Source organism: Electrona antarctica (genome assembly GCF_951216825.1).
Source record: "Electrona antarctica genome assembly, chromosome: 4".
NCBI lineage: Eukaryota > Metazoa > Chordata > Actinopteri > Myctophiformes > Myctophidae > Electrona > Electrona antarctica.
The window spans coordinates 35,624,153-35,651,652 of NC_136809.1; the positions used below are offsets into that span (position 1 = coordinate 35,624,153).

At 45.1% G+C, this 27,500-nt stretch overlaps 1 protein-coding gene across 1 annotated transcript in view; it reads right to left on the reverse strand.

Moving 5' to 3' along the window:
* LOC306921289 (slit homolog 1 protein-like) overlaps nt 1–27,500 on the reverse strand; it is a gene marked incomplete at its 5' end in the record, with an annotated part of 96,443 nt that overhangs the window by 60,652 nt on the left and 8,291 nt on the right. The window contains 3 exons of the mRNA XM_079498398.1: nt 15,910–15,981; nt 16,236–16,307; nt 18,299–18,370. Of these exons, the coding sequence (XP_079354524.1) occupies nt 15,910–15,981; nt 16,236–16,307; nt 18,299–18,370 (216 nt within the window). The remainder of the gene's footprint in view (nt 1–15,909; nt 15,982–16,235; nt 16,308–18,298; nt 18,371–27,500) is intronic.

The following is a 27,500-nucleotide window of genomic DNA, read 5'->3' on the forward strand; positions in this document are numbered from 1 at the left end:
GGACTAAAGCGAGACGATGATTCCAGGGACATGCTGCGGTCAATACGCAGTCAACCCCAAGACCGCCGGTCCGAGAGTGACCACGCCATGACCTGTGCTCACACACATTCACACACACATGCACAGTTGTGCGCGCACACACACACACACACACACACACACACACACACACACACACACACACACACACACACACACACACACACACACACACACACACACACACACACACACACACACACACACACACACACACACACACACCCCAAGATGTCACTATTATGTCATGATAGGTCTGACAAGTGGTATTCATCAGGTAACATGTATGAGATCAAACGCACGCACTTGAATACACAAACATGTCAGTCAGTCACTCACTCACTCAACACTTTAAACACATGCACACGTACAGTATACACACCCTGCTCGGCTGGCTCTGGATCTCTGGCACAATATACTTTACACTCTGTGGCCCCTATACCACACCCTCCTCCTAACTGACACATACTCTTCAGTGTGACAGACAGATACATAGATACATTACATTACATACTGTAGATAGATTTTTGAGCGGTGCCTAACCGCTCCAATGACTGGCTGCGTCTGTCTGTCTGTCTGTCTGTCTGTCTGTCTGTCTGTCTGGAGTATGAACAGCTGGTGTTGTTGAGCAGCCTGCACTGCTCAGTTCACACATGGTGTGATTTTTAGCTTGTGATTTTTAGCTCAAGGGAAATTAGATGTCGACTCGTGAAAATAGCAGATTTGTTTTTGTGAATTTATGGGAATTATTTGATTCTTTAATAATTGTATTTATGAATTTCTTTTGAAAAATCTTGGAATTGCTTTTAATTGGCGACAAGGGATATTTACTTGAGTCGCAACCCAAGGTACGAATTGGTCCTCGACCAAAACATGGGTCCCGACCAACAGATTGGGAAACTGATGTAGATAGATAGAGCTTGTTAAGTGAAAGAGAGACCGACTACTGGACATAAAAGTTGAGTTTAAAAAGCTAAAGCTGGTGCTTCTAGGATCAAAGGGAATCCAACTTGAAAAGAGAGGAGCCATCCGAGCACACAAAAAAGAATGGTCTTCTATCAATAGCCACTTATTGCCATTATGGTTCATTGTTCTTGCCATGTCTTTGTATATTTCATCTTTTTATTTACAATAGTGTTGTGCCTGAGCTGTTTTTTCTTTTTTTTCTTTTCTTTTCTTGTTTGGTATTATGTTCTTGTTGTGTAATGTCTGTGTTTATTGCCCTTAATTTTGTTAAAACCAATAAATATACTTTATAAAAAATAAAAAATAAATAATGGTCTTCAATAACGGTCTTCATCAGGGCATGAAGACATCTCAGTCGAAACATTTTGGCATTTTAACCTTTTTGTAAAAAAGTACCTTGACTTTACGCCATTTCCTCCATTATGTGCTCGGATCACTACTCTCTATTCAAGATAGAGCTGGTTATTGGGTTTCTTATACAGAACAGTATACACACTCCTCCATCCATACCCCCTGTTTCTCTGTATGTGTATGTGTAGTGCATGTGTATGTGCATGTTGTGCCTTTACCACAGGGCTGCAGTTTGACTGACGGGTAAAACACAGCAGGATGGAGGGGAAAACACACACACGTTCAAAGGGCCACGCACACACATATGCAAAGGATTACCCTCACACACAACGGCGAAATGCATGCACATTAATGCGGGGCAATTGAGGCACGTCATGTATTGACCACACACACGCACGCGCACGCACACGCACGCACACACACACACACGCACACGCACACGCACACACACACAAGAATGGCAGCAAAATCACACACACATCAAACAAAAAAAGCAAATATACAAAACAATGAAACCATGATGTGTAAAAATACACAACCAGCAAAGATGCATGACACACTGACACACACACACACACACACACACACACACACACACACACACACACACACACACACACACACACACACACAGGCGACTGAACCCTGGGAAGGGTCGTGACCTGATGGTGTGGAGAAAGGCTGTAGCCATGGCAACAGGACAAACGTAGCCAACGTTAAGAGGCAAATACCATCATAGGTCATTCCTGTGGTCTCTCTCTCTCACTTCTGCCACACACACACACACACACACACACACACACACACACACACACACACACACACACACACACACACACACACACACACACACACACACACACACACACACACACACACACACACACACACACACAATCTCTCCCTCCCCTTGGTTTATCTCTCCTTCTGATTCTCTATTTCTGTGAATCTTTTTTTCTGTCTCACTTTTTCTCGTCTCTCTCCCTCTCTCTCTCTCTCTCTCTCACTCCCCCTCTCCCTCTCTCTCTCTCCCTCTCTCTCTGCATGTTCCTGCTAAGCTCTGTGAGTCATCAGGACAGGAGGATACGGAACAAAGGCATCCCTTGCTGACTTTAACCTCTGGATAGCTCCTTCATCGCCTCTCATCTCCCATGCCTCTTCTTTAACCTCTGGATAGCTCCTTCATCGCCTCTCGTCTCCCATGCCTCTTCTTTAACCTCTGGATAGCTCCTTCATCGCCTCTCGTCTCCCATGCCTCTTCTTTAACCTCTGGATAGCTCCTTCATCGCCTCTCGTCTCCCATGCCTCTTCTTTAACCTCTGGATAGCTCCTTCATCGCCTCTCGTCTCCCATGCCTCTTCTTTAACCTCTGGATAGCTCCTTCGTCGCCTCTCGTCTCCCATGCCTCTTCTTTAACCTCTGGATAGCTCCTTCATCGCCTCTCGTCTCCCATGCCTCTTCTTTAACCTCTGGATAGCTCCTTCGTCGCCTCTCGTCTCCCATGCCTCTTCTTTAACCTCTGGATAGCTCCTTCGTCGCCTCTCGTCTCCCATGCCTCTTCTTTAACCTCTGGATAGCTCCTTCGTCGCCTCTCATCTCCCATGCCTCTTCTTTAACCTCTGGATAGCTCCTTCATCGCCTCTCATCTCCCATGCCTCTTCTTTAACCTCTGGATAGCTCCTTCATCGCCTCTCGTCTCCCATGCCTCTTCTTTAACCTCTGGATAGCTCCTTCATCGCCTCTCATCTCCCATGCCTCTTCTTTCCACTCCCCAACAGCCACAGAAAGCACCGGGGGGCTTATAGCTGAACAAGAGCTATATGTATACTGTAGCTGCACTTTTACACCCAATTACACATATTGCACTGAAGGGTGACACTAGAGCGCTGGCTGCGAGGCGCTGTTGTGAGTTTGTAGATCTGCCATTTTTCAGCGAAGACATTTTTTTCCACCTCTCTCTCAGATACAGGGTCCTTGGACTGAAACACATTGAAGACCCCTGCACTAGAGAGGAAAGGCCATGCAGTCAGATACAGGGTCCTTGGACTGAAACACATTGAAGACCCCTGCACTAGAGAGGAAAGGCCATGCAGTCAGATATAGGGTCCTTGGACTGAAACACATTGAAGACCCCTGCACTAGAGAGGAAAGGCCATGCAGTCAGATATAGGGTCCTTGGACTGAAACACATTGAAGACCCCTGCACTAGAGAGGAAAGGCCACCCCTGCACTAGAGAGTTAAGGCCACCCCTGCACTAGAGAGTTAAGGCCACCCCTGCACTAGAGAGTTAAGGCCACCCCTGCACTAGAGAGGAAAGGCCATGCAGTCATAACCTGACTCCGCCAGATGGGGCAGCAGAGAGTACACTGGGTTCCCCCCTCCTGCTCCCATCTGGGAACTCTCAGGCAGACTTGATGCCCGGGCACAAAACGGCCTGGCCAATCAGCAGCAGCTAGAGGCGGGATCAAGCCATACACAGTGCTGCCTTGATCCCGTTTTGTGTACTGTCTGCTGCCCCATCTGGCGGAGTCAGGTTAATGCAGTCACCTCCTAAATCAATAATGTTCATCATATAATCCGTTACTCTGTTTCCCATACAGTGGGTCGAGGGACCCAAAATGTATGGGTCATGATTCGAGTAGAAATCCCATGCATTTTCTTTGCCTACGGTAGAGCGTGGAAGAGACACGTTATTCTAACCAGTTCCTTTCCCCTCCATCATCAACACCCCGGTTGACCAGGGGGAGGCAGTATAGAGACCAGCATTACTGTTTTTGTGAGGGTATAGGGGACACAGGGACCTTAGTTGTGAGGCAACACTGTGCTACAAAATGCATCAATTTGGCTCTGAATGTGTAAAAATAGATTTTTGTCTCCAACAGAAATATGGTAATATTTGCACAGTAATGTGTGTATACTATATGAGTCATAATGAAGTGCAGTTTACTCAGTAATGTGTGTATACTATATGAGTCATAATGAAGTGCAGTTTACTCAGTAATGTGTGTATACTATATGAGTCATAATGAAGTGCAGTTTACTCAGTAATGTGTGTATACTATATGAGTCATAATGAAGTGCAGTTTACACAGTAATGTGTGTATACTATATGAGTCATAATGAAGTGCATTTTACTCAGTAATGTGTGTATACTATATGAGTCATAATGAAGTGCAGTTTACACAGTAATGTGTGTATACTATATGAGTCATAATGAAGTGCATTTTACTCAGTAATGTGTGTATACTATATGAGTCATAATTTACTAATTTGCTCACAATTCTGAACAATCGTATTGTCCCGTCTTTCTCAGAATGGATGTTACAAAAAAAAAGAAAACAGGAAACACTTGCAGTGTCTTGAGAAATTGGAAACCCCTCAAAGGAAATGGCAAGCAGAGGTGCTGATAATCACAGATTTTAGTGGAAGGAGTGTCTGTGTGTGTGTGTGTGTGTGTGTGTGTGTGTGCTCCCCAGTCAAAGGGTTTTTCCCACTCCTTGTGTTGTGAAGTGGAGCACGAGGTTCGGTGGTCTCCCTGCTCGCTTACTTTGGACGGACATGACAAGAGGTGTCGGGTTCCTGCCTTGACCTTATACCGCAGCACGCACGCACGCACGCACGCACGCACGCACGCACGCACGCACGCACGCACGCACGCACGCACGCACGCACGCACGCACGCACGCACGCACGCACGCACGCACGCACGCACGCACGCACGCACGCACGCACGCACGCACGCACGCACGCACGCACGCACGCACGCACGCACGCACGCACGCACGCACGCACGCACGCACGCACGCACGCACACACACACACACACACACACACACACACACACACACACACACACACACACACACACACACACACACACACACACACACACACACACACACACACACACACACACACACACACACACACAGGGTTGTGTAACAGCATTGTCATGGTTGGGGGAGTATTTGGGATGGTGGTTATACCCCACTCACCACAGTGTCCTATCTTATGACATGTTTTCCAGGGTGATGCTATTATCATACGCAGCAGGGAAGTCCCACGCTCTCTCTCAGCATTATGAAAAGTACAATTTGGGAGGAGAGGGGGAGAGGGGAGATTTTCCTCCCACATGCGTGTGTGCCAGTGGTGCACAGGATGGACCCATGCTGCGCATGTGCATAGCCAGCATGTGCATGTGCACGTGCACACGTGTACAGCTCTGCATGCTACACTGGTCTGCTAACCACGACACACTTTAAAAGGAGTAGTTCACTCCGAAAATGATGCTTTTTCTTTTTTGTTAATTACACACCCCATGAAGCCTGAAGTCGCATTCCTAAGCCAATCATTGATGACTAGGGATGTCCCGATCACGTTCTTTTGCTCCCGATTCCGATCATTTGATTTTGAGTATTTGCTGATACCGATTTTTCCCGATCTGATATTTGTATTTTTATAGAACACTTATGCCATATCACAATATCCAAAACCACAGACAATATCCAGTCTAATATGATGATGTCCCGATGGGATGGGGATAGGGATGGATGGATGGGATAGGGATGTCCCGATGGGATGGGGATAGGGATGGATGGATGGGGATAGGGATGGATGGATGGGATAGGGATGTCCCGATGGGATGGGGGTAGGGATGGATGGATGGGATAGGGATGTCCCGATGGGATGGGGATAGGGATGGATGGATGGGATAGGGATGTCCCGATGGGATGGGGATAGGGATGGATGGATGGGATAGGGATGTCCCGATGGGATGGGGATAGGGATGGATGGATGGGGATAGGGATGGATGGATGGGATAGGGATGGATGGATGGGATAGGGATGGATGGATGGGATAGGGATGTCCCGATGGGATGGGGATAGGGATGGATGGATGGGGATAGGGATGGATGGATGGGATAGGGATGTCCCGATGGGATGGGGGTAGGGATGGATGGATGGGATAGGGATGGATGGATGGGATAGGGATGTCCCGATGGGATGGGGATAGGGATGGATGGATGGGATAGGGATGGATGGATGGGATAGGGATGTTCCGATGGGATGGGGGTAGGGATGGATGGATGGGATAGGGATGTCCCGATGGGATGGGGATAGGGATGGATGGATGGGATAGGGATGGATGGATGGGATAGGGATGTCCCGATGGGATGGGGATAGGGATGTCCCGATGGGATGGGGATAGGGATGGATGGATGGGATAGGGATGGATGGATGGGATAGGGATGTCCCGATGGGATGGGGGTAGGGATGGATGGATGGGATAGGGATGTCCCGATGGGATGGGGATAGGGATGGATGGATGGGATAGGGATGTCCCCATAACCTTTTTTTGCTCCCGATCCGATTCCGATAAAATGACGTGATCGGCCCCGATTTCCGATCACGTGATTAGATCAGGACAACCCTATTGATGACGGTCACCAAATTAATACTAATAAGCATTTGTTCAGGAATGCGACCAAAAAACATCTCCAAAAGTCTCCATGGGGTGTGAAATTGCCGCGCAACAAAAATATCAGACCTCATCATCATGGCGCGGTGCATATAAGCACTGTAGTGTAGGCTTGTAGGTCTGGTATTTTCGATGCGATGTGTGACGGAGCAACACCGTTGCAGTGTGAAAACAATTATAACACTCTTTATGTGCATGAGCATCATGAAAAAGCAATCTTCCGTCTTGGAAATATTCATTAATTCAGTTCATACTGCAGAGAGTAATTATCTCGCATAAGAGTGCAGTGCGCGCACACACACACACACACACACACACACACACACACACACACACACACACACACACACACACACACACACACACACACACACACACACACACACTCTATGTACATGTATAAGCAATTATGCATACACGCACACATTGCATATCAGTAACTATTTCTAACAAATGCACGTTAGGGACATTATAATACTAAATAACAATCTTAATAAACATCTTGAACGCACGCACGCATGCACGCACGCACGCACGCACGCACGCACGCACGCACGCACGCACGCACGCACGCACACACACAGTGTACTACACCCCATTGCCTCCCTTCACTCCCAATAAATAAACGCGCCAAGCGGTGTGGTCACACTCCGATTAGTCTCTAAACGGGCGTGCCACGCACGAGTCGAAAGCTGTCATCATCACCCTGCCTGCGCACCACGATAGTTCACACAACTGTTAATTAGCCATGCGCAAATGACACTGGGACACACGTGCACGTCACTAAATAAATAATGAAGCGAACGACAACAGTGTTTAAGTATGTGAAATGGAGTGATTGACGCGCGAGGAGTGGCACGCACACACCCCCGCGCACACACACACACACACACACACACACACACACACACACACACACACACACACACACACACACACACACACACACACACACACACACACACACACACACACACACACACACACACACTAGAGTTGTGAGCACATTACTGTCACTGCTATGACACCTTGTTGAATTTTTCATGTATTGAATACACAATGGAAACATCTCTCCTGAAGTGAACACCGGTATTCTCTCCAAAGTCTGTAACATTGTCAGTATAGAAATGGAACCAAATGGACCCGTTATTGAATACTGTCAGAGTTAAGACGGCACCTGGTTAGAGACGTGTGGCAGTGCTTGCACACACATACACAATACTTTTTGGAAGAAAAGGCGATGCTGTGTTCAGGAGGATTACTGAATGATGAAGTCTTGCACGTATGTATAGGGAGAGAGCGTGCATAAACCATGACCTGCTGCTGACATGCAGGAACGGGCTGTCAACATGGAAAATCCTTTAGTAAGTCATTATCAATTCCATGCAAATATCCCAGTGTGATCCTGAGAGAGGAGACAGTGTGATCCTGAGAGAGGAGACAGCCAATTATGTAGAGCAGTGGAGCCCCGAGCAGAGGGTGCTGCTCACACTGTGGGCTGTAAACCTCATATGACCAAAACTGTTAACCTTCACAGGATTTCAAATCCAAAAGTATAGCAAAAATAGCAGATCTACAAGCTGAAAACACGCCGTGATACACTGACGCGACGTGTTTTGACCTATTTTTGCTACTTTTATGAGACACTGTTTTATGCCATTCATTTACAAAATATAGAGATAAGAGGTTTCCCCCCGACCGCAATGACACAAGCTGATTTCATGAACTTTTAACGTGACATGGCGTAATTATTTTTACATTTAAACACACCCTCCCTCGTTGAGCAGAACTGAGCTCGGTTTATGGAAAATTGCTGCCGTGATGGTGGTGTACTGTGTTGTGTTGTGTTGCATTGTGTGATGGTGGTGTGTTGTGTTGTGTTGTGTTGCATTGTGTGATGGTGGTGTGTTGTGTTGTGTTGTGTTGCATTGTGTGATGGTGGTGTGTTGTGTTGTGTTGTGTTGCATTGTGTGATGGTGGTGTGTTGTGTTGTGTTGTGTTGTGTTGTGTTGTGTTGCATTGTGTGATGGTGGTGTGTTGTGTTGTGTTGCATTGTGTGATGGTGGTGTACTGTGTTGTGTTGTGTTGCATTGTGTGATGGTGGTGTACTGTGTTGTGTTGTGTTGCATTGTGTGATGGTGGTGTACTGTGTTGTGTTGTGTTGCATTGTGTGATGGTGGTGTACTGTGTTGTGTTGTGTTGCATTGTGTGATGGTGGTGTATTGTGTTGTGTTGTGTTGCATTGTGTGATGGTGGTGTACTGTGTTGTGTTGTGTTGCATTGTGTGATGGTGGTGTACTGTGTTGTGTTGTGTTGCATTGTGTGATGGTGGTGTACTGTGTTGTGTTGTGTTGCATTGTGTGATGGTGGTGTGTTGTGTTGTGTTGTGTTGCATTGTGTGATGGTGGTGTACTGTGTTGTGTTGCATTGTGTGATGGTGGTGTACTGTGTTGTGTTGTGTTGCATTGTGTGATGGTGGTGTACTGTGTTGTGTTGTGTTGCATTGTGTGATGGTGGTGTACTGTGTTGTGTTGCATTGTGTGATGGTGGTGTACTGTGTTGTGTTGCATTGCATTGTGGGGGCTTCACACTAAATCCCATCCATCCACAGTCAGCACTGCAGCACACCTGCTGAGGATAACCACAGAGTATAAATGACACAAAGACAGGTTCACCTCCAGGTCAAGGTGTGTGTGTGTGTGTGTGTGTGTGTGTGTGTGTGTGTGTGTGTGTGTGTGTGTGTGTGTGTGTGTGTGTGTGTTTTCTGTGCACCCATAATCCCCAGGCTCCCCAGGCCCATAATGTGGTTCCGGGGAGAAAGGAAGCCCCTGGGAATCATTCACACACGCGTGCGTGCGCGCACACGTGCGCAAACACACACACACACACACACACACACACACACACACACACACACACACACACACACACACACACACACACACACACACACACACACACACACACACACACACACACACACACACACACACACACACACACACACACACACACACACACACAGCCTCTGGCGTGTCGTCAACACAGACAAAAGACTGTTTCTGGGCGTGGATGCAACCGCAAGGAGCCAACAAAAGACATGATAGACAGGAGGGAGAGAGTGGTAGGGAGAGAGAGAGAGAGAGAGAGAGAGAGAGAGAGAGAGGGGGGGGGGGGGGGGGATCAGGAAGAGAGAAGGAGTGAAAGAAAGTTATGGGAAGGAGCTTGATGACAGAGTGAGAGAGATCAGCTAGGCCAGATAGATGGATGGATGGATGGATGGATGGATGGATGGATGGATGGATGGATGGATGGATGGATGGATGGATGGATGGATGGATGGATGGATGGATGGATGGATGGATGGATGGATGGATGGATGGATGGATAGATAGATAGATAGATAGATAGATAGATAGATAGATAGATAGAGATAGATAGATAGAAAACACGACATGTCACGAAGTTGTAAATCTGTTGTTTTTGGCCGTGCGTCGGGGACGGTAGGCGACGTCGGGGACGGTAGGCGTGCGTTGGGGGCGGTAGGCGACAGAGAAAACACTATAGCTGCTGGTAATTATTTACTACACTATACCAAAGTCGGACTGAGCTGATAGTGACATTTTGTTGTTCATTTCCCTCGCATTAAAACAGACTCCGAAAATGATATCACTTCACAGCAATGACACCTTAACCCCCCATTTGGCTGAGTGGAGTCTGGCTCTATGCTAGTAGTTAGTGTATGTTCTGTTTTCTGTTACTGTGGGGAAAGCTTCACATTGTGACGGATGCTGGGGTTTAAGTGGTTAAAGGACAACTATAGTTTTTTTTTCAAGGTTCATGTTTTAGGTTGTTATTAGAGAAAGTAAAAGATGAGGGTCAATTATTTTTCATTTGCTGCTTTCTTTCGTTTTAACGATTTTAGCTATTTTTGATGGGGCGGGGGAATTCGAACATGGGGCTTCTTTTTTTTTTCTTTTTTTTCACAAAATTTGATATTTATTTTTTACTATAGTCCTACTAGACCTCATAAAATTACATCTGGCCACAAAAGATCACAGGGTCTATTGAATGTAAAGGGTGCGATGACAAACTGACATATTGATACTGTGTGTCGTAGGACACACAGTATGGCATCCCCCCAGTACTACCTTCACATTCAGTAGATCCTGTGATCATTTGTGTCCAGATGTAATTTCCTGGAGTCTATAGAGTGTCGCAGTCCCGCCTCCTACCCGGACCCAGGAAATGAAATCCAATGCATTATTCTCATAGACATTTCGTAAAGTATTTATTTAAAGACGGTTACGCCGCGGACAAAGCCAACTCGAGTCGTGACAACTCATGACAATACAAACAATATTTTGGACCAAACAAATAATTAGAAAGAAGAAAAAAACGGCAGGTTACAACACTTTTTTTGTTGTTTTTCTTCTTTCTAATTATTTGTTTGGTCCAAAATATTGTTTGTGTTGTCATGAGTTGTCACGACTCGAGTTGGCTTTGTCCGCGGCGTAACCGTCTTTAAATAAATACTTTACGAAATGTCTATGAGAATAATGCATTGGATTTCATTTCCTGGGTCCGGGTAGGAGGCGGGACTGCGACACTCTATAGGACTATAGCAAATAATAAAAAATAAATCGCCATTATATTTCGTAAAAAATATGTATTTAGCCCCATGTCCGAATGCCCCTGCCCCCCTGTCAAAAATATCATCTTTTACTTTCTCTATGACAACCTCCTAAAACATGAAGCTTGGTTGAAAAAAATCAAAGTTGTCCTTAAAGACCCGATCTGTCTCTCTTACTAACATTTAAGCAAGGTCACAATATTACGATTACAATTAAAGTCCCAGACGATACGTCGCTTCATATAGACATCACATTGATATATCACCAAGCTCTAAGCCAAAGAGAGCGCAATTATGACAAGAGAACAAAACGTGCCAATTTTAATGGGAAAGGCAGGACATGGGCAGAGAGAGAGGGGGAGAGAGAAGAAAGAGTGGAAAAGAGTGATGGAGAGAATGTGAAAGGGAGCATTAAACGAGAAAGAAGCTGAGGCAGAGACGGAGGGAGAGAGGTGGGGATGATGGAGAGAACATGTGCAAAAAGAGGAGTGATGGAGGGGGGGGGGGGGGGGGGGGGGGGGTTGGATAGAGCCCATGACGGCTCACACATGATGAAAAGCAACACAGATGGGACCCCTGGTGTGTGGGAGAGGGAACCTTCTAGCAGAAAGGGAAGTGTGTCTGTGTGTGCGTAACGGCGAGCATGTGTGCATTAGTGAGATACACAGAGACTGTGGTACCGGTGTGTGTGTGTGTGTGTGTGTGTGTGTGTGTGTGTGTGTGTGTGTGTGTGTGTGTGTGTGTGTGTGTGTGTGTGCGTGTGCGTGTGTGTGTTTCAGAGGCAATCCCTAGGGGACAGAGGGCATTATTAAGCCCATCAACACAGCAGGAGAAAAATCACTCCTTCTGAAGGGGGTGCTAATGGACACAAACTGTGCGTATGTGTGCGTATGTGTGCGTATGTGTGCGTATGTGTGTGTGTGTGTGTGTGTGTGTGTGTGTGTGTGTGCGCGCGCTGATTGATTGAACGTGCCAACTCCATCTGGACACTCCCTGATGGGAGCCAAGGTGTGAAATTGGCCAAAAAACAAACCAGCAAACAAGTTAACGCGCACACCGCGCACGCACACACACACACACACACACACACACACACACACACACACACACACACACACACACACACACACACACACACACACACACACACACACACACGTTTTCATCATCTTTCCCTCACTCATTTTTCTTTCTCTTTCTCCCTCTCTAAAAACCACACACACGCGCACACACACAGCTGCAGTAATGAGTTGTATTTTCATGGCTGTAATCCACTGTCTCCTCCATCTCTGTGGCAGGATGATGTACAGAGGAGAGAGAGAGAGACTTTCTTTCTGTCTGCACCTTCCGCTCTAATCCATTTTAAGCGCAAGCACGCACACAGTACACACACACACACACACACACACACACACACACACACACACACACACACACACACACACACACACACACACACACACACACACACACACACACACACACACACACACACACACACACACACACACACACACACCTGTCACAAAAGGATCAATTGGAGGGAACTGATAATTAAAAAACGCTGTTTGTTTTGCTTTCTCTTTCTCTTTCTCTCTCTCTCTCGGTCTCTCTCTCTGTCTCTCTCTCTCTCTCTCTCTCTGTGTTTGTGTATCCGTTTCCTAGCGTATCCAGGCAGTAGCACGGGAGCCGTAGTCAATCCTCACACATTCAACAGAAGGTTTTTGGCTGGTGATCTCTGTGTGTGTGTGTGTGTGTGTGTGTGTGTGTGTGTGTGTGTGTGTGTGTGTGTGTGTGTGTGTGTGTGTGTGTGTGTGTGTGTGTGTGTGTGTGTGTGTGTGTCTGTGTGTGTGTGTGTGTGTGTGTATGTGTGTGTGTGTGTGTGTGTGTGTGTGTGTGTGTGTGTGTGTGTGTGTCACAGTGACATTAATTCACATAGTAACGGCCAGTGGGATGTGAATGATGTCATCATGTGTATAGTCATCATGTGTATAGTCATCATGTGTATAGTCTGCATGTGTATAGTCTGCATGTGTATAGTCTGCATGTGTATAGTCATCATGTGTATAGTCTGCATGTGTATAGTCTGCATGTGTATAGTCATCATGTGTATAGTCTGCATGTGTATAGGCTGCATGTGTATAGTCATCATGTGTATAGTCTGCATGTGTATAGGCTGCATGTGTATAGTCATCATGTGTATAGTCTGCATGTGTATAGTCATCATGTGTATAGTCATCATGTGTATAGTCATCATGTGTATAGTCTGCATGTGTATAGTCTGCATGTGTATAGTCATCATGTGTATAGTCTGCATGTGTATAGTCTGCATGTGTATAGTCATCATGTGTATAGTCATCATGTGTATAGTCATCATGTGTATAGTCATCATGTGTATAGTCATCATGTGTATAGTCATGTGTATAGTCTGCATGTGTATAGTCATCATGTGTATAGTCATGTGTATAGTCTGCATGTGTATAGTCATCATGTGTATAGTCATGTGTATAGTCTGCATGTGTATAGTCATGTGTATAGTCTGCATGTGTATAGTCATCATGTGTATAGTCTGCATGTGTATAGTCATGTGTATAGTCATCATGTGTATAGTCTGCATGTGTATAGTCATGTGTATAGTCATCATGTGTATAGTCATGTGTATAGTCATCATGTGTATAGTCTGCATGTGTATAGTCATCATGTGTATAGTCTGCATGTGTATAGTCATGTGTATAGTCTGCATGTGTATAGTCATCATGTGTATAGTCTGCATGTGTATAGTCATGTGTATAGTCTGCATGTGTATAGTCATGTGTATAGTCATCATGTGTATAGTCTGTGTCCAGGAAAAATAATACCTGACAATTTTCAACGTCAGTGATTCCAGTCATTATGAAGGAATTCATTTTCATATTGTTGCCCACTGTTACGGACCACGGTCCTGTTGTGATTTGATTATATTTGTTTAAGTATAATTATTATTTATGGTGACTATTAAACTGGGATAATAATTATAAGTTGGAAATCTACTATATATTGTATTATATAAGGCATATTATAAGCTGTGTTTCTTTTGTTCCCTAATAATGAATGAGACGATGAGACTGTTGGCTACAGATCTCATATGGATGAATACAGACATGGCTGTGAGTGACAGGTCCCTGACTGGACCTGCCCCTCCCTTCCTTATTCGCTCTCCCCGAGAACACCAGTTTCCTGTTGGCTGAGCACTCTTCCTGTCGCTCTATAAAAGCTCAGTTGAACTTGGACTGCATCGGAGGACGACAGCATATCTAGCAGCAGAGACTCGATCCCTCTGTCCTTCGCTCGTTCGCCTGCCTTTTGTTTTGTTTAGTTTGTTCTTTATTCATTCGTTCAGTTTTGCCGTAAGTTGCCTTAGATCTATTTTTGTTTGGTTTTGTTGCCCAGTTATTTCGTTATTTAATATATATATATCTTCACTCATATATATATATATATAATAATTGTTACTATTCAGTCTGTAAATTACTATTTATCTGTATGTAAAGCCCGGGTCCTACTCCACCATGTAGGGGTGCCAGGTAGTTTTCTTTTCCCTGATTTATTGTAATTTTGGTTAGTTAGGTTAGTTAGGGATTTAGAATTGTATTTTTGTTTAACTCTTGGTTAGGGCCTAAGTTAGGGGTAAACTTTTGATTTCCAGTTAGAGCCGTTTTCCTTAGAATAGAACCTGCACCTTGAAGCCAATACTATACAGTTGTGAAAATGTGAACCAAAGAACAAGAAATGTAAACTTTGTCTCTGCTAAACGGAAAAAGAGCTACAACAATAAACTAAGTTCTTTTTTCAACCCTGTCTCCTCTTGAATTATGTTATGTTCCTTCACCCTAGACGAAGGTGCGTAACACCCACGTAGTAACAGTTTATATCCTGAAGGAATTAATGACACTTGGAGGGATAGTCAGCTGTTCAGGTAGGGAGAAATGAACATAAACAAATGGTGTGTGTGTGTGTGTGTAGTGTAGTGCCCCAGACGAGACTCGGCCACAACAGCTCTGCCACTCCAGCTCAACTCTATAGAGCGTCGTAGTCCCGCCCCTTTCAGAACGATGAGGGCCCCGGAAGAGAATTCCCCATTAATTTTCCCCATAGAGTTTTCAAAAAGTATTTACTGTATTTAAAGACGTTTATGCCACGGACAAAGCCAACTCAACATTTGGGCCAAGGGGCTAATTAGTGTCAATTTGGGGGTCCTTGAACTGAAAAAGTTTGGGAACCACTGACATAGTGCCCCAGACCCGGCCACAACTCTGCCAACCATGCTTAGCTCTATTGGCATGCATGGTAGGTTGAGCGGCGGTCCAGTGGGAGACTGGGGTTTGATTCCCGCTCTGTGCAAATCACTACATAAGCATGAGTTTCTGTGTGTGTTATAGGATCGTCAAAGTGCAACACTTACAGTCGAGACAGGGCTTCATTCTTCTGAAACATCAGCTCTGGCAGCTGAGTGAGACGGTTTTTGTTCAGGCGCCTGGAAGATCAATCACACAGAGAAACGATGCTTAAAGTTCTGACATTCTGCTCAATTAACTGTTCCTGACAACTATAGTTACTATATGTGTGTGTGTGTCGATATTTCAGCATGTGTGTGTATGCTCTTGCGGCGTGTGTGTGCATGAGAGATTGTGTGTGTGTGAGAGTGTGTGTGTGTGTGTGTGTGTGTGTGTGTGTGTGTGTGTGTGTGTGTGTGCGTGCGTGCGTGCGTGCGTGCGTGTGCGCTCTCACAGTCTCTCCAGGTCCTTCAGGTCATCAAAGGCTCCTCTCTCAATATTACTGATTTGGTTTTCCATCAGATGACTGTATGGTGCGAGAGAGAGAAAGAAAAACAATCAATGGTATGCACAATAGGGCTGGGAAATATGACTTCAAATCAATATCACGATTATTTCAAACGTTTGCCTCGATTATTATTTTTAAAGATTTGTTTTTGGCTTTTCTGACTTTATTGATAGTATCAAGTGATGAACGGGACTCGAACACGCAACGCGCTGTCAGGCCAAAGCCTATATGTGGCATGAGCCTGGACCACTTGGCCAGCGGGCGCCCCGATTACCACTAATTAACACTCTTTTTTTGGTAGGACAATTTTCACAATTTCTGTATGCGACCATTGTACAATGAAGTATACATAATAATACGGGCGTATCCAGTTACAGGGGTAAGTGGTTCATCAGATTAATCAATTTGGTGGAATATATATATCGATTCGCTGATATACAGTATAGCATTCATTGGCAGAGATCTCCCTCAATGGCAGTGAATGTGTTTAACCTATGAGCAAGATTAGTTGGGTTATTGGTTCTAAATATGGGTTTGGATATATTTTTGTCGCCCAGGCCTAATAGATAGATTGAGATATTGTTCAAAAGGAATCCGTAGACAATTTGTTTAGACGTGACAAGCACGTCCTAATCTACTGGTGTAACACTAAATCTCTTCCTGACAGCAACGTGCCCCAGGCTCCAAGTGGAATGCTAATAGTCTTAAGCAGGGCTAAAGACATGCCATTAGTTCCTAGCATGTCATCCATTCACACAGTGTATGTCTATCACAGACACATTGCACAGTCCAAATCCCATGCTCATAACACAGGAAACCAACACTAGCCACTGGGACCATTGTGTTTCCAGGTCAAAAGGTCAAAGCCCCCCCTTCCTGTTGTAATGTGACTGACACTGACACCATACCATCAGGCTCACATATCAGGGGTGAGTCAAGAACGTACCCTCTGGGTTTCACCACTGTCACACACTCCATTCCCACAATCCCACACCAGAGTATACCGAGGCAGACGGCGCGGAAGACAGTCGACTTTAGAACGAAAAGCTTCCTGCTTTGTCAACAGAGTGACTTGTGATAATAAGACACGTTTTGTCCAACTTCCACCGCAAACATATTGGTTGACTGTTTTCTAATAACGTGGCAGGATGCTGGAACAGATTGCTCTGTGATTTCCCCCACCAATGCGGTCTTGTTTTCCATTTCAAACAGTTGCGTGCTCACAGAGCCCCTTGTGAAATGAATGAACCACGCATAATATTATGGTGTTATCATGCTGCGAGTACTACGGAGACCTTTGATTTTGATAACTGTTTTGATACTTGATCCGTTGAGCTATTTTTGTAATGACATTCTACGCATGTCATTACAGGAGGAGATGAGGCACTTCATGGCTTCCCCAGTGCCATTTTCATTTCATTTTCAACTAACTAGGGGGACAGAATGATAGATTATCATCTTAAAACGTCTGTTAAATTCGTGATGTGAACCAGAGTATACAACAGTGGGTGCACAATAAAATCCTGAATTTACATTTGAGTCTACAAATGGAACCAAATAAATAAGACCATTTGATTCAATGTGTTCGCTGCCTCTCAGAGTTAGATAACTGCAGTAATTCTCAACTTCCTTTCCTCAATTTGATTAGGCCACGGACCCCCATTTGATATAATTCTCCTCTTTATCTCTGGGACCCCTATTGAAGAACATTTGTATTGCCAGGTATGATGTGGTCTGTCACTTGGTCCAGAATTCCTTTACTGTAGTATACTGTAGGTATAAGGTTAACTCCTATCAAAATAGCCATTCTTCACTTATACATGTAATAATGATGAAGATGAACTGGTGACCCACCACGGACCGCAGTGTGGTGTGGAAGAGTGTATGTGTGTGTGTGTGTGTGTGTGTGTGTGTGTGTGTGTGTGTGTGTGTGTGTGTGTGTGTGTGTGTGTGTGTGTGTGTGTGTGTGTGTGTGTGTGTGTGTGTGTGTGTGTGTGTGGGAGACTCACAGGACTCGCAGGTGCTTGAAAGCAGAGAAGTCGGTCTTTGTAATGACTGTCAGGTTGTTGGCGTTCAGGTCCCTGCATGAAGACAGATAGATACAGAGACACATCAGTACGGTTGTCACCATCATGAGAAGACAGATAGATACAGAGACACATCAGTACGGTTGTCACCATCATGAGAAGACAGATAGATACAGAGACACATCAGTACGGTTGTCACCATCATGAGAAGACAGATAGATACAGAGACACATCAGTACGGTTGTCACCATCATGAGAAGACAGATAGATACAGAGACACATCAGTACGGTTGTCACCATCATGAGAAGACAGATAGATACAGAGACACATCAGTACGGTTGTCACCATCATGAGAAGACAGATAGATACAGAGACACATCAGTACGGTTGTCACCATCATGACACATTTTAATTGATGGTTGTCATCAGTGGCGTGCACAGACATTTAGAGGGGCAGGTGCTCAAGTTAAAAAAGGGCACCTTGTGCAGCGCGTGGAACCGGCCGGTTGCCTTAATCCATTTTGGGCGGGAACCCCTTTTGGTGTTATCATTATGTTATGCTTTAGCTATTGAAAAATAGCAGATCTACAAGCTCATAGCGCGCCACCGAGTGGCGCGCTATGAACTTGTAGGTCTGCTATTTTTGAAAAATCAAAAAAAAAGAAGAAAAAAAAAAGTTTTTTTTTCTTTTTTTTTCAAAAGGGCACATTGCCAAAAGGGCAGGGGGTGCTCTAGCACCCCCTAGTGTCTATCTGTGCACGCCACTGGTTGTCATACAAATAACTGCAATTAACAATTTCATTGTGTTTTTGTATAAGAGGTTGCTGTCGGGCAGAAACCTCTTGTATCCTTATCTTAACCCTAACCTCTTATATCCTTATCTTAACCCTAACCCTACTTGATCACACAGAAAAGCATCAAAAGCAGCAGATCGACAAGCTCGAAACGCGTCTCACGTTTTGAACTTGTGGATCTGCTACTTTTGACTGAATTTGAATATTTTCATATTTTTTGTTTATTTTGGGCTTTGTAAATAACACGTATAATATCAATATTATATCAATAAAAAGAAAATTACTATGGCCATATTTCAAAATGTTATCCTTGGACGTTTTGTTTTAAATAGTGGAAATAGCAGATCTACAAGCTCACAAGGGCGTCACATCGCGACACGTTATGTGACGCTGTAGTATGATATAAGTAGGCCGTTAATTTACAAAAAAGAAAACACATAAATATATAGGAGAGGTACATAATTGGAATAATAATTGCAATTATGTCAAATAATTGCGACCAGGCGATTATGTAATAATTGTGACAGGTCTAAAGCACATCTAAAGCTCTCATCCCAACACATCAGGACATCTGGAGTTGTGGAAGCAATTTGCGAGTTAAAATGGAAAGGACAAGTGTAAATAACTATGCACACGCGTGTGTGTGTGTGTGTGTGTGTGTGTGTGTGTGGCGTTAGGAGAATGAGAGATGCAAGCACGCACACAACACAACAACACACACACACACACACACACACACACTAAAGTGACAGTTTCTTGCTGCAGTCCCCCCCCCCCCCCCCCCCCCCCCACACACACACACACACACACACACACTGACACAACAACAGTTCCCATCTCCAGCAGAGCAGCTGATTGGATCCAGCAGGAGGTTTAGCCAATGACAGGGCATTTTTATTAAACCACAGCGGGCAGTTTGGCCAATCCCTGAAAGCAGTAATGTGGACAGTTAAGACTGCTACAACTTGGATACTAGCACCACTCTTCAACAACACGCAACTATGATGAGCTCATTTATGCCCGGTGACAAACCTGGAGGTCCTTTTCATCTAGAACAATGTTTCAACGTTTTTCAGTCCAAGGCGCCCTTAGCTGAGAGAGAGTGATGAAACAGGGACCCCCTACTAACATATCATATCTTACAATAAATGCACTGTGTGTGTACATCTGTACGTCTGTATTCCAGCCAGGTAACTTGAGAACCGTTCAGCCCACCTACTTCAAATTTCCACACCACCACACGGAGTGTAGTGCCCGGTCGGATGCATGGTTGTCCAGAACAGACACAGACACAGATACAGAGATCTCCATATATGGGCACAAAAGGGACACAGACAGACGCTTAAAACGGGTGCTATGACAACGGGTATTGCATATTAGGTTCCCAACTTTCATCGTTCCGTAGTAGGCTGGTGGCCGACGGGCACAGGTCTTGTTGTATAAAATTGTGTTGCAGGTTAAACTTTTTCACAGATACTGTAGCTTCATAGACTTGCTTCAGTGTGTTGGATTTATGTTAATGTGTATTTTCAGACGTAACTTGACCCTTGGCTCCTATAGATCAGCACTTTTCGGCAAATATTTTTAAGTTCCTACCATCGCAAATGTGGCCCCCTGTAGTAAGTGTTGTCCAGGGACGTGCACACATAGACATCAAAGGGAGCTTCAGCCCCTGGCCTTTTACCCGTCTGGAAAACAAGTGCCCTGTCTCCTGAACTTGGAATTTTACGTTGAACAGATTTGTTTAGAAATCCATGACGGTACACCGCATCTCCACTAGCTAAAGAGTGCTGGGTTGCGCCCCGGAAATAGCTGATCTAGAAGCTCTCAATGTGTCGCAGTGCGACGCGTTGTCCAAAAGTGCCCTCTTACAGGATTTCAGCCCATGCCTCTCTAGCACTCTTTGCACGTCCCTGCTGTTGTCAACTGACTACGTGGCGGGTTAAAACTGAGAAGCAGAATGCAGCCTACTGAATCATGGTGTTTCATGGTGGAGATGCATCCAAGCAGAAAAGTCCTATCTGATTGCATTAAGCAACGTTAAACTCACTTTGCCACTCACTTTATGCATGCGCATATCCTCTATTGACGGTTTAAGTGGTTAAATGTCTGAAAAGACATGCACATTATAACATCCAACATACGCTGATGACAATGCTGTCAAAGTCTCTGAAGATATCTATGAAAAGGTTTAATCTGCAACACAATTTTAGACAATATGTATTGGCTGTCCCTGCTTCATATCTCTCTCAGCGAAGGGGTCCTTATTGGGCTGAAACCCCGCTAGTCTAAGCTCTTTGAGGATCTCTATGCTGCTGTTAAAACCGGTGGTCAGGAGACTCATGGTAGGAGGAGCTAGTGTCTGTGACCTCACCGTTTACTTTGACTGACAGCAAGACAGAGCAGGGATGATGTCACTGACTCTTCCCACGAGGCGGACAGTGGTGGAAAATGAGCCCTGTTTGTGTATTGTGTGCTAATGTGTTTGTGTGTATGTGTATGCGATACTGTGTGTGTGTGTGTGTGTGTGTGTGTGTGTGTGTGTGTGTGTGTGTGTGTGTGCGTGTCTGTGTGCGTGCATGTCTGTGTGTGTCTGTGTGTGTCTGTGTGTGTCCGTGCGTGTGTGTCTGTGTGTGTCCGTGCGTGCGTGCGTGCGTGCGTGCGTGCGTGCGTGCGTGCGTGCGTGCGTGCGTGCGTGCGTGCGTGCGTGCGTGCGTGCATGCGGTGTCATGTTCGCTGTAGTTAAGGGTGGGACTACAGTTTGACCTTGTCTGTCCTGTTGAATCAAGTGTCCATGGTTTTGCCTTGCACAAAGCACAGCAGAGAGAGAGAGAGAGAGAGAGAGAGAGAGAGAGAGAGAGAGAGAGAGAGAGAGAGAGAGAGAGAGAGAGGGCACAACAAAAGAGAGGAAGGCAGGGAGAGATGGATCGAGGGAGAGATGGATGGATGGATGGATGGAGGGATGGATGGATGCAGGGAGGAATGAAGGGATGGAGGAATGGCGGGAGGGAGGTTGGGAGGCACAACGGACGGACAGGAGGAGGGATGGAGGGAGTGGGGTCATGGTGGGAGGTCTACAATCGCTCCCTTGATGTGTGTGAGAATTACTCTGACAGACAGTGGACAAGGAGGGCCAGCACTGTAGGGGAGACAGAGAGAGAGAGACACAGAGAGAGAGGTGTGACCCACATACACAATTACACACCAATAGGAACGTAGGACAGTTCTCTGTGTCCATTCAATTCGGACAGTGTACAAATGGAACCAAATGGACCCTTATTGGTCCATTTGTTGTTGTGACTGGACCACATCCAATCACACCAGTCCAACATAACACACCGCGTCCTTAAACAATATATAAAGAGGTAGAAGAGTGGCTGTATTAAATGCACACAAAGAATCTGACACACACACACACACACACACACACACACACACACACACACACACACACACACACACACACACACACACACACACACACACACACACACACACACACACACACACACACACACACACACACACAGGTTTTCCAGTATAGTCCATCAACAGAGAAATGCCTTTTTTGTTTTGTTTTTAAATATATATTATTTGGGCTTTTTCTGCCTCAAATTGATAAAGTGTAAAGTCTAGGGATCTCTTTTCCTGTAGTCTGACAGGAAATGGGGAGAGTGAGATGGGGGAAGACACACAGCAAAGGTCGTCGGGATCGGGAGTCGAACCCGCGACACGCCGTCAGGCTGCATTAGCAGCCTAGTTGCCCGGCGTCCATGATACCTGGACAACCCAGCAATATAGCCCATCGGTCAGACCCAATCGAAAACGTAGGGTTTTGCTCTGTGATAAAGCCTTGTGTGTCTCTCTTCCAGGAAATGTTGAGTTTATCTGACTACAGCTGAGTTAGAACAATTACCCACCAAAGAAAGAAAAAGGTGAAGAGAGCAAAAAACGGTTGAGTGGAAGAGAGAGTGAGTAGAGAGATATACAAGGATAAGCGTGTGCACACAGGCACGCCACACACACACACACACAGAGTGATGAGGCATGGCTAATTGGGTTTTGCGCGGTATTGTCAGGTCAGGGGTCAGTCGAGCGGCAGACTCCCCTCAAGTGGCGACTCCACCAAACAATAGCTCATTAAAGCAGAACGCGTCTCTCTCTCAAACACACACACACACACACACACACACACACACACACACACACACACACACACACACACACACACACACACACACACACACACACACACACACACACACACACACACACACACACACACACACACACACACACACACACACACACACACACACACACACACACACACACACACACACGCTGTGCAATTCAGCTGCACATATAACAGTATACGGTAATAGCCTCAGCACGCACTGAAGCAGTTGATTCCCTCCTCTGAAATGGCCCACTCAGGCCATTCTCTACCCTATTAGTTTAGAAAGGAAGGCAAGCAAGCAAGGAATAAAGAGAGAGGGAGGGAGGAGCAATCAGATAGGATGAAATAAGATGTTTGCGGAGAGAGAGAGAGAGAGAGAGAGAGAGAGAGAGAGAGATAGAGAGATAGAGAGAGAGAGAGAACATAAATGAGATTTGTGAAGACAGAGCCATAAGGAGTGTTGGTCAGGATTAGCGCACGTGCATGCGTGCATGTGGATGGATGAAGTGGCAGAGATGCGACGCAAGGCGCAGGAAGGGTGTAATGAATCTCAGCCCGCCCCGTGGTCTTTACTGCAGCATGCAGAGAGCTCCCACAAGAACAATGTTAAGCACTTGAGCCCTATTTTGTAATTTGTCACGCGATGGTGTCGTGCTGTGGGGAAATACTAGTGAAAAAGGATCGGACTTCCGCACGCCGAGTTACTGCTTGTTACTACAAGCAGGTGTGTATAGGTGAGAGGTAACAGACAGATTATACCCGCACACTGTCACTTGCACGTTCAAGAGAGGTTTTATTAATGGAACGATGTTTCAGTCGTACTGTAACACTGGGTCGGGAGCCATTTGTTCGTCACATTTTTATGGGTCCTTTTACTTGATCCTATATTTTGTTTTTAATTATTTAAGAAAAATACATTCCCAAAAAACCCAAACTTTTTCATGAATTAAAAACAAATTCAATGATTTGTTTAGTAATTTCATGAACAAACAAAAGAATAATCAAAGAAATTCCATAAATTAGAAAACACAGTACTGAAAATAGCCGATCTACAAGAAACAACAACATATTTTGAGATGCGGGTCGTTGGCCAAATACATTTAATTTCGGGGGTCCTTAACATTAAAAGGTTTGAGAACCACCGACATAGAAACTAGAACTATTAGTAGAATCAGCCTCAGGTCTTAATGGGTTAAATCCTTACATTCACTCCCCTTCCAACTCTCAACTCTCAATCACTCCTGACCTGTACTCTCAAATCTCCTCCGGCTTCCTGTTTGCTCTGGTATTGATTTAAAAACTCTCACCTATAAAGCAGTTCACGGTTCAGCTCCTGCCTCTGGCTCAGTGCATGAGTGAACCCACTTCAGCCTGATTTATACTTCGTCATACCACTGTGTGGGCTGTAAGGTCCCAACGATGTGTCATATATCATGTGCATTGTGATGTGTTGTGAGCTTGTAGATCAGGTATTTTCACCGCGTGACCTCCGCCGTATACAACAAAGCAAAGTAAGCATGATAGGACTAGCCTGTTCTTTTGGTGGTCACGACAAACCCAAAGTAGGGATGCCAAGGTTATTGTGGTTAATATAAACTGGGTTTTGTTGGCTCCACATACCTTCAACAACCCTGCAGGAAACTAAAAGCTCTGGGTCACCAAACCTCCTGCTGCCTTTCTACCACAGCTGTGGAACGCCCTTCCAAACGAGAATGGGAACACAGCTTTGATGTTGTTAAATGTCTTAAGATGCACATATGAAACCTTTCCATAACATTGTACACACCACCACCAGATCGTTGACTATTAACACCTTAGAAGCCCGGAACTATTTCATCCATTTCATCCAGGGTGCCCATCATTTGTAGCGCACGGACCACTTTTACCGGCGCACCGGAAGCTGGTGTGCATGTCTGTGTAGCAGCTAACAATAGCCACACCACTCTAGAGTCGATCGACAACAACGGGAGGTAATAATAAATCTATCGCTGAGCGCCGACAACAACGGGAGGTAATAATAAATCTATCGCTGAGCGCCGTCTAACACAGGATCTTTTTTTCAGAATTAGACGTGATGATTTAGATCGGGAGTTATTTTCGTTTTTCGTTTTTCGATTTTCGTTTTCGTCAGCTAAACAGGCAGGGGAGATTTTCGATGACGTGTCACTTTTTGACACCGGATCGGGCAACAAGCGCTCCAAGGCTCTAGAGCGATGCGAACGGTTTTGTTTTCATTAATCTCCGTCTTGTTTATCAATCTCCGGCTTGGGCACTTGGCCGTGACCTTGAACTTGGACGGAGAACTCCGGCTTGGACATCCAAGGTGTTAACTGAATTCAATTGTTCTCTTTTTATTGTTCCCTTATATTTAGCTTAATTTTCTATTGATGTCAAATTGTGTTGCAGATAATACTAGTACATCATCATTGTCACTTGTGTAACATGAGTACATTGGAGACCAATCAATGTCTGTGGCACCAGAGAGGGGTGCACACGCAGATCCGACACACCAAAGGTCCGATGAGCGATAACATGCGATGCGATGCGAAAATGCGAGGGTCCAACATGCGCTGCTCTGTGCTTGCGGTTATGGTTAGGTTAGGGGTTTGAGGTTTCGGATCAATAGTATGTCGGAACTAAAGCCTGTACCCATACCAGGCCAATGTGAAAAGGGTTGGATATATTCCTCAGCCTAGTCGGAAAGTCTGTGAAAGATTTCACGTAAATTGCATGCTGCGTTCACGATTTGAGGCTTTTTGTTCAAAACGGGCCAATCCTACCTACTGTGAAAGCCAATGTTAGCCAATTAGGATGAAATATGAAATATCGGACAGATCCGTCTTGAACACATGACTATAGAGATAGTGTGTAACGATTTGCGGGATTTTTGGACAGAATCTGGAGGAGTAATATAAAAAATGTTTTTTTTCAAAAGGCGGCCTCCTGGTGGCGCTATAACAGGCCGTTCTGGAAGATTTTGGGCAGAGGTTCATCGTTGGCATCCAGGGAGTGTGTGTGCAAAATTTGGCATCGACCGGGTTAACGGTGCCGGAGATTAGCTGTACACAGACGGACGGACACACACACACAGACAGACGGACGGACGGACGGACGGACGGACGGAGTGCAAAACATACTCTCTCCCTATGCCTTCGGCCTGGTGGAGACAATGACAAAAGATGATTGACAATAATTATCATGGACACATGGAGTACGCAGCGTTCTACCAAACATCCTATGTCCATTTCAGATGACCACAATAACAGAGTGAGTGAACCACAGTCATTCTAAAAAAGTTTTTAGTGTGTTAACAAAGCCGAACTATGTATTCCATGGTTCCACCTTTATCAATATCCAAACAGTGCTAGTCATAACACTGCCACTTTGTGTTTCATTCACAGGTTCCCATTCATGTGCTTATAATGGCACATCGCTGCCAACACACTGTTGGCCGACGTTCCACATGCTTTAACAGCTGTGTATAATTTATTTAAATTCAACTTCAAATTTGAGGGATATGTTTCTGTCCTGCCAAGAAATACTGTTTTTTATTGGTTGGTTTTATTGTTTTTTCTTCTGAAATTGGTGTAGTAAGCCTGTATGACAATTTGACAAACCCTTACACTAGTAACTATCTACACTAATCAAAGAAACAAGTCACCATCAATGTTCCTGTGACTGTCTACATTTAATGGTGTGTACCTTGTATGGTTGCATGATGTGGCAAAACTCCACTCCACTGTCACAGAGCACAACAAACCAATAAGTATTAACATGGGGTCCAGTTCTCAAAATGGGGTCTAAATGATTGAACTAAAGAACCGAATGCACCTTTACCGGTCTGTGACTCTGAGAGAGTGTACAAATGGAGCCAAATGCACCCGTAGAGGTCCATTTGGTTCCATTTTGTACACTCTCAGGGGTATGGGAGTATGTGGCCTAATCATGCATCCAAATGGTGGTCCTTGAAATTTAAAAAGTTTGAGAACCACTGTTATAAAACCATGGAGTCTATACACTAAACTAAATAGCAGGAAGACTACAAACAAAGCCATACTGAGAGACTGACAAGCTGACAGACAGACAGAAGGTGCAGTCAGCTGCATATAAAGCACACACGTGTGGCCAATCGGTGCAGATGACTAATTCTAATCCGCTAATCAATTGAGCATCTGTGCACGACGCTGGGCCTAGTGGGGCGTGTGAACA